Raw genomic sequence first — 8,903 nt, forward strand, 5'->3', positions numbered from 1 at the left:
GGAGACGCAAATCCGTGTTTTCTACCCCCCCCCCCCCCCCCCCCTTAGAATCAATGCCAGACTCCCATCTTGGATACAGGTGCGGTATAGACTTTTAAACGGTGCTGTGAATGAAAAAAGGAAAAAGGTTGAGAGACACTAATATAAAGTGTTCCAGCACCTGGACTCCTGCTCAACGATGCCTGTATAGTTTTGGCTGTGAAGTCTTCCAGTGCTAGAGACATAGAGCATAGGTAATTGAACACCAAACACAAATGCTGGGGTACTAATTCCATTAACCCAACAATGTGGCACTATTCTTTTATTATTTTTTTGCTCCCATTGACTACCAATCTTGGTGCATTTTTACTCTCACTGAGTAAGGGCTACAGGCTGGTCCCCCAAAAAGTCTAAAGGACAGTGAACTGGCCCTTTGTTTAAAACATTTGAGGACCCTTGGTTTAAACTTATGAACATTTTATTTGGTTCGTATTCTTATAAGTTAAAGGTAAACTATTTATTAATTCTTAGTTGTATACATTTTTAAACTGATGTTTATTTATTGTTACAGGGATTTATGATTTTAATTTTGCTTGTTATTTTGAACTATTTACTTGTACAGCTTGAATTTCTACTTGTCATTTCTTATTTTTACCTACCCTGAGAAATATTTCCTATAGATTTCCTATATATCTTAAAACTTTATCTAATATACTCTGCACTCACTCGCCGGTGCCATTCCTCTCTATGTATATCAAATGTATATTAAAGAATGAAAGCGATCACATGTCTACATTTAAAAGAGGTCTGGGGTTTAATTGTATGAAAACACACGAGTCCATCCATAAACCCACCTATGTGGTAGCAAAATACAGACAATTATACAAAACACTGGATAACTACCACTTGTACATTCCGATTATATTTCCTTAATATCAGTGTATTTATTCACACAGCTATTCACTTTAACCTGTTAAGTCTAAGGGCTAATTTAGGTGGGCAATTTTTGATTACTTGCTGCTACAAATTGCTAATGCCAGCAATTTGTAGCAAGCGATTTAATCGCTTTTGTAGCCAAGCTATAAAGGTGAATACAAAGAGATTGTCACTTGGCGAACTGGTCTCTGACACGAAAGGCTACTCTAAAGTTGGACCTAGGAGGATGCTATGTCATTTTCCATGTACGCATTTGTGTCACTCACAAGCTAGTGGGCATACACTGATCAGCCATAACATAAGTGAATAACATTGATTATCTTGTTACAATGGCATCTGGAAGTGGGTGGGATATATTAGGTAGCAAGTGACCATTTTGTTCCTAAAAGTTGATGTGTTGGAAGCAGAAAAAAATAGGCAAGTGTAAGGATTTGAGCAACTGTCAGAGAACATGTGTTATTGCGCATAAGCGGTGTCCCGTTTTTCATACCATGAAACGGCCGTGAAAAAGTACACTAAACGGCACACAGGAAGTGATGCTATGCTCTAATGGATCACACTATTTAAACCAAGCCTGTCTGTCTCCAAATTGCTGGATTGTCTTTCAGCTCCCCTGTGTTCCTGTGTTCTTCTGCCTTGTATTGCCTGACTTCTGACCCGGATTGATCGTGGCCATTCTTGATTGCTTCCTGCCCTTGACTTTGGATCGTTTACTGGACTTTGCCTGCCCAATTGGTGTGAGCTTGGCTCGTTTGACTGATTACGGATCCTGCTCTGCTCATAACTCAGCACCTGGACTCCAGCTTGCACGGTGTAATCACCACTGGCACCCGTGCCACTCGCTGTCTGCTTGGTCTCTGTCCCCAACTCCAGAGTCCTCGGAACATGAGGTGCAACGGAGGCCTCCTCAAGCATGCAGTCTCCAACCAGGTACTGTACCTGACAGCAACTTTGACAAGGGCCAAATTGTGATGGCTAGACAACTGGGTCAGGGCAACTCCAAAACAGCAGGTCTTGTGGGATGATCCTGGTCTGCAGCGGTTATGAGTTTGCGGTTTTGACTTGGCCTCCAGATTCTCCAGCTCTCTCAATCCAATAAAGCATCTGTGGGATGTGCTGACTAAGTACACCTCTTAATGGAAACAGGATTCCCTGATGGCAGTGGCCTCTTTCAGCAGGATAATGCGCTCTGCCACACTGCATATGATATCCAGATCTCAATACAATATCCAGATCTCAATCCAATCAAGCATTTGTGGGATGTGCTAAAAAAAGTCCGATCCATTAAGGCACCACCTCGCAACTTACAGGACTTAAATTATCTGCTACTGACGGTTTGGTGCCAGATACTACAGCATACCGTCAGAGGTCTAGTGGAGTCCATGCCTTGATGAGGTGATCGGTGTATATTAATTTCTAAATGAAGATACATATTGTAGATTCTGTATACTATTATGACAGTAATGGCGCAATACACCCCAAGTAAACTTTTGATATTGATTAAGTACCCCAATTAGGTGATAGATTAACCCTTCTGCTAGAGATACAGAAGATTAATGAACATGGGCCAGATTTTCTGGAAGACATGTGGCACTGAAAACATCCAACATAAACTGCGTATCATTCAGTAACTCATAGGTCCCGTTCTCATTTAGATTTAATATTTGGATCCAAAGATGATCTTCAGTGGTCCAATCAGTGGAAACACCTTCAGGAGATATATCAGAAATTACATGTTCTCTGTCCTGCTGGACTGGTGATTATGCATGTATTCAGGTTGGATAAAAGATACTACAGTAGAATGTAAATGAGAGATTGTTTATCCTTGTATTGGGTTTATATATACAGTATTTTATTTTTGTTTTCAGCAGAATATAACGGTTTTTTTCTATAAAAGTTATTAACGTGCTACATGGTGCTATGTATTCAATAAACAAATGTACAGGCTTTATTCGCTTGAATAAAAGAAACCTGTCAGCACAGGTTGCATTCCATAGTGCTGACCCAGTGTTTATAGAGGGTTAATTCATAAGTTTTTGTCTATTCTTTACCTTGGAAAAATTGTGTCCCGCCTGCCAAAGATAGCAGCCTTGTGCTCTAGGCATGTGAACCCGTATCCAAATGTCAAGGAGACCGTGTGCAATAAAGTATTAATGATGGATGGGAGTATTATTGTGCTTTCACATTACTTATGAAAGAATAGGAAGTCCAAAGAACCCCTTTACTAGTTCACCAGGGTGGGGGGTTGCAACTTACTTGTCATTATGTCAGCAGCCTGCATGCTTGCTTTGCTGAGCGTCCATTGCCTACAATATACCCAAACTGAAGAGAAAAAAATGAATATATTGCATTCTAAAAGCACTTTGATGTGGTGGGTGCATACAGAGAAATACTTATTGATGCTGTCAGAAATCTTGTGTCTTTCTAACTTCCCATGCACTGAACTAAAATCTCAGACAAGATCATCAGGAGAGCAGCCTAGGGCAACAATGATGACTCACTGTGCTGTATTTATGGAGGAGCAGCATTTTTTACCCTAGGACAGGAAATATGTTACCGGGGGAATCACCAGGTGAAAATAAAGGATAAAGTTGGAAAAACTAATGCAAATCATCATGTCTAAGCACGGGGAAGCTGTGATATGTAAAATTATTATATCTATAACCCAATTTTTTTTGTTTTTGGGTAAAGTAGGGAATGGTTTTAACAGCCAGGTTATTTATTTAGTTTTTTGCTGCCTTTGTAGGAAATTTCTGAAAGTAGGAGGGATTCCCCTGCTAGACAGTGCTACCTAGAACAGGTGTCCCCATTGGAAGTTTTCCCTGTACCTCTTGTACTGAGGACAGATTAACATTTTTGGATTTCTACTCATTTTGGACCCCAGAACAAATAGAGGGATGAATCTCTCCAATGCGGACACTGACAGCAATAAAAACTTGGCAAAGGGTTTAACCCACGGCGCTGCCGCTCTCCTCGTGGCCGAACCCGCTGGTCCGTGCTACGATGGGGGCGACGGCCAAGACACTCCTCAACCCGGGCTTCACTCCCCCCACATCTCCCTTGACACCGGTGGGTGGGGAACCCCCGCTTCCCTCCGGGAGAGCATGGCCCACTAGCCAGAGCCCTGACAGCCGCAGGTAACACCAGGGTGTGTCACTTCCAGGAGGCGGGTCAGTGGAAACAAGTTGCCCAGATTCAGGCCGCCACAACTCTTCCGATGCGATTGTGGTGTGCACTGCAGTTGAGGCACTTCTTATGCTCCTTTTCAGAGGTTCCGGGCCCTAGACGGCCGCTGACGGATTTTGAAACACTATGCCTGCAGGCGGAGCCGATTAGACACTCCCTGGCATACTTGGTAAACTGTCTGCGCTGCCCCCCGTGACCAGACCCCCCCGTATTTTATTAGACAATGGACCTCTGATTTGGAACTGACCCTCAGTCCCGCACAGGTAGATGATACGCTATATTTCACCCTCAAATCCTCCATCTCTAACAAATACCAGGAAGCTGGGTATAAACTCCTAACCAGATGGTACAGGGTGCCCATAAGTCTTCATGCCATGTACCCATCGGTCTCTCCGTTATGTTGGAGATGCGAAACAGATGTGGGTTCCCTGCTACATGTCTTCTGGGACTGCCCGAAGGTTCAACCGTTCTGGATCAGCGTGGCCTCTGCAATAGCGGAGATCACGGGACACGAGCTGCCCTTCACCCCGGCAGTCTATCTTCTCCACCTGGCACCGCTCTCTCGTAGAGCATATAAACGGTCACTGCTGATACACCTGCTGAACACGGCTAGAGCCTGCATACCAGCTCTGTGGCGACAGACGCGCTCTCCCTCCGCAACCATGTGGGTGAGGCGGGTGGAGGAGATTAGACTGATGGAGAATTTGACCTCCAATTTAAGGAAATCGCAGTCCAGGTATGTGGCCACCTGGGGAGCATGGATCCACTTCAGGGGCTCGTCAGCTTTCTCTACAGTGTGCCAGGAAGAAGCCGGAGACTGAGGCACTACCCATTTACACTTCCCACTGTGTGTGGGTGCGGGGGGAGGGGCGGCTTGGGACCACCGGGGGGTGAGACCTCCGTCCACGTTTTCTTTCCCAATCTTTGTGCGTTTCCTTCCGCTTTCTCTTTGTGAGTCGTTGTATGTAAATGTCTTGTCTGTCGTGTATGTGCTGTTTGAGGAGGAACTGGCACGGGCTAGCCTTCCACATAGTGGGGCTGTACCCGGCCGCTCGCCTCGACACTATGTTCCCTTCCTGTTCCTGTTTTTGTTTAAGTGTGTTTGTTTGTCATTTATATTCTCCATAAAATGCCTTAAGGGCGGGGACATGTACGGTTACCTGATCTTACAACTTGTTAACATGTTTTAAATATGTTCTTCATTGTCTATGATTCGATATTGTGTGAGACCTTGTGGCCTCTGCTTGTCCTCCTTTTCTATGTACCCCACCCTTTTTGTTCATAAATAAAGAATAAAAAAAAAGAAAGGGTTTAACCCAAAACATAAAAAAAACTTTAAAAAAAAAGGTTTTGCCTGGAGATCTAGTTTAAAGTGACACTAAACTCAAATCTTAAAAATGCATTCAAGCATCTCAACTATTAACAAAAATGTATCTTATTTGTGTATCGCTCGGCTGTAGATCCTCAAATCATCTCTGAATTGGTGCTGACACTGTCCTTCCTTCTGGAGGGTGGCTACTTTTGCTCCCCATGGTCCCTGTGTGTGTTGTAAATTAGTCACCGCTCCAAGCTCACTCCTGTGATAGACTATGATCCCAATACAAATTAGTAAACTAAACATGGAATTGTAGTCCATCACAGGAGAGCGCTTGGAGCGGTGACTCCTGTACAACACACACAGGGACCATGGGGAACAAAAGTAGCCACCCTCCAGAAGGAAGGACAGTGTCAGCACCAATTCAGAGATACAGCCGGGTGGTACACAAATAAGATACATGTTTGCAAATAGTTAACCACTTCCGGACCGCAATACTTAAATATATTCCGGTCCTCAGAAGTGGTTACACCAAGAACACAGCTGTTGCTGCAGCCGTGTTCTTGGTGTCATTTTAAACAGCCAGCGATGGCTGTTAAAGGAAAACTATGGGGTCAGTGTTTTTCCCCATAGTTCTCCTTAGGGTAACGGGAGAACACAAACTAGCGTCCTCCCGTTACCCTAAGCTCAGTACACCGCGAGCTACAGCTCGCGTTATACTGAGACGCCGCACCTGGAGCGGATCCCGACTTAGATGACGGGATCTGCCCAGCTGCGTGAGTGACAGCTGGCTCTGCCTACCTAGAGGCAAAGCCAGCTGTACCCGCCCCTCCCCCGTCCGTTCCGCAGTCAGCGCTGGCAGATCGGAGCGGGGAGAGGGGAATCCAGCCCCTCCCCCTGTCACGGCAGAGAGCCGTGACAGGATCGAGAGGTGAGGGAACCCGGTATGTTTTCCCTCACCTCCCAATCTACTCAGCCGGCCTGTGACAGTCTCATTGTCACAGGTCGGCTTAGAACTATGAGGTGAGTGGAAATCACTCATGTCATAGTTCTCCTTTAAGAAAAAAGTGATGCGGCATCTATACAGCCGGCGGATCGTTTCTACTGATCCGTGGAATGTGCTGCCGCCACCCCCCTTCGCCACTGGCTTCCCCCGGGCTCCGCTGTACCCCATGCGGGTCTTGGACTGGCACCGCGGGTCTCCTTGCAATGATCGGAGAGAGTTCAGCAGGATTCCAGCTGCTGATCTCGCCTCCGATCACTGGACCCAGAAGTGATATGTATTACATCACTTCCGGTGTCACTGTTTACATTCTCTGGCTCTTACAGCCAGAAGAAGCTGGGGAAGCAGATCTCTCAGTATCTTTGGGGTCCCTAGGTGACTTTAGGGGTCTGAAAGACCCCTGATGTCTCCATAAAGAGGACCTAGCAAAAAGTTTGTGTGCCAGGAAAACATGTTGCTATTTTACTGTTTAAAGCCCATTCCGTGTGCACCTTACTGTAAAGCTGGTGACGAATTGATGAGTGCGTTTGTCATCTGTTTTGCATAAAGAGGACCTGTCACACCCTATCTGCTATTACATAGGGGGCTTGTTAGTAATAAAGTTAGTGTAAAAATAAAGAAACAAAAGTGTTTACAAAATAAACAAAAAATAAAAGTACCATATAAATTTTTTTTTTTTAATCCAATAAAAATTTTTTAAAGTCCCCCCGCCCCCCACATGTACACACATACATACGGAAACACGCATCGGTGCACCTATGTGCAAAAACGAAAATTGTGTTACACATGTTACATATCGGCACGAACGTCAGAGTGAGAGCAATCATTCTAGAGCCATTAATCACTGTTAGCACTATAATGATTAGCGGTAAAAGCTTTTAAAGTGTTCCAAATGAGAAATGTTGGGTATTAATGTTTTTTGCGGCTGCACGGGCTAACACAATTTTAAGACATGTTTGGGATCTATTTACCCGACGTGACCTCATCTTTTATATTTTACCAAAAAATTGGGTTTTATATTCTGTTTCTGTGCAATAAATTTCATTTTAGTGTATTTTATCCTAAAAATACTGGTTTGATAAACATTTGCACAATTACTGTGCGATATACAAAATTGCAACAAGCATTTTTTAATTCTACAGGGACTCTGCTTTTAGAAAATATATCATTGTTTGGGAGTTTGAAGCTGTTTTCTAGCCACAAATTCAGATTTTATCATGTGTGTGCAAATAGTAAGAAACTGCTACGAACAGCAAGTGGTTAAGGCACTTGAATGCATTTTTAAGACTTATCTCTCTGCGATAAAAGCTGACAAGCATTTTTACCACACTTGATACTATAGCTTGATATTACCATAAGATAGTGCAGGTATTGCATGCTGCACTTTGATTCTATATTGAATTTGTAGGTTTAGCTGTTGAAGAGCCAGATCCCAGGGGGGCTACTGTAGCAGAAAATGATAATCCTGCAGAAAGATTAACCCATATGTACACTACCCTCACCTTGGTCTGGTAAAGTTCCTGTATCCGAGCGTCAATCCACTCTTCTAGTTTAATTCTGCGCTGCAGTTCCTTGCGGTTGTATTTCACAGTGAGTTTACCCAGCTTCTTAGGTGTCTTGTCCTCATCATCTTGTTTTTCCACATTCAAGAAGGTGACTCGAGCAGCATTGCTGTCACTGGTAGCCATTGTAACCCTCCGCTATGCCAGAATAGGCCCCTGACCTGTAAGCCTTCTGCGGTAACGGTTTCTTCCGTTTAATCCCTTTTTTCCTGAATGAAGCTGATGTGCAGGTGTACGGAAGGATCAAAATACATGTGACCAGGCAGCAGATACGGAGAGACTGTGACAAAGGTACAGCTCCAGAGCCTACAAGGAAGCAAAGTCTCTGCCAGCTTCTTGGATTTCACTGTTCCAGGCCAGATAGAGATCAAATGTTCACATATTATCTGATATCATTCTAAAGGGATGAGTTGCAAGATAACTCCAACAGTTGTATGGTTCATTAACATTACTGTCATTTACACCCTACTAATGGGGAATGTGTGTGATATACTGTAAAAGTAACTACAAACAATTCCGTACTGAGAAAATAAAAATCATATCCCTTTGAAAATGTTTGTTGCTTGACAATCTCTGTCCTCATTGCTTTCTGGATCACCAACCTGGAACAAGCATGCATCTAGTGAAGTTAGATCTCTTGAGCTGCTGGTTAGAGCCGTTGGGGTCAGTTAAGTCAGAAAGCTCCAGAATAACATCTTTTAAGAGGAGCTGGGAATTTCATGGAGTCAGATGAAGGAACAACCTAGTACAAGCCCAATGGCTCTGGCGACCCGGCTCCCACACCGCAAGGCTTCCCTCAATGGGTACCCAACAGTAGCTCAAACCATAAGATTACAGAAAAGAGCGCAGACCAAAAACGGATAATTGTTGGCAATTAGGTCATAAATAAATGTCCAGCACGTTTTGGGGACAAAAACACTTC

The 8,903-nt window shown here is 44.0% G+C and overlaps 1 protein-coding gene across 1 annotated transcript in view; it reads right to left on the reverse strand.

Moving 5' to 3' along the window:
• Window positions 1–8,239, reverse strand: part of PPP1R14D (protein phosphatase 1 regulatory inhibitor subunit 14D) — an 18,835-nt gene extending 10,596 nt beyond the window's left edge. The window contains exon 1 of the mRNA XM_018565372.1: window positions 7,922–8,239. Coding sequence (XP_018420874.1) covers window positions 7,922–8,107 — 186 coding nt within the window. The 5' untranslated portion in view covers window positions 8,108–8,239. The remainder of the gene's footprint in view (window positions 1–7,921) is intronic.
• Window positions 8,240–8,903: the final 664 nt, after the last annotated feature.

This window comes from Nanorana parkeri, unplaced genomic scaffold (assembly GCF_000935625.1).
Source record: "Nanorana parkeri isolate BGI_ZX_2015 unplaced genomic scaffold, ASM93562v1 scaffold837, whole genome shotgun sequence".
Classification (NCBI taxonomy): domain Eukaryota; kingdom Metazoa; phylum Chordata; class Amphibia; order Anura; family Dicroglossidae; genus Nanorana; species Nanorana parkeri.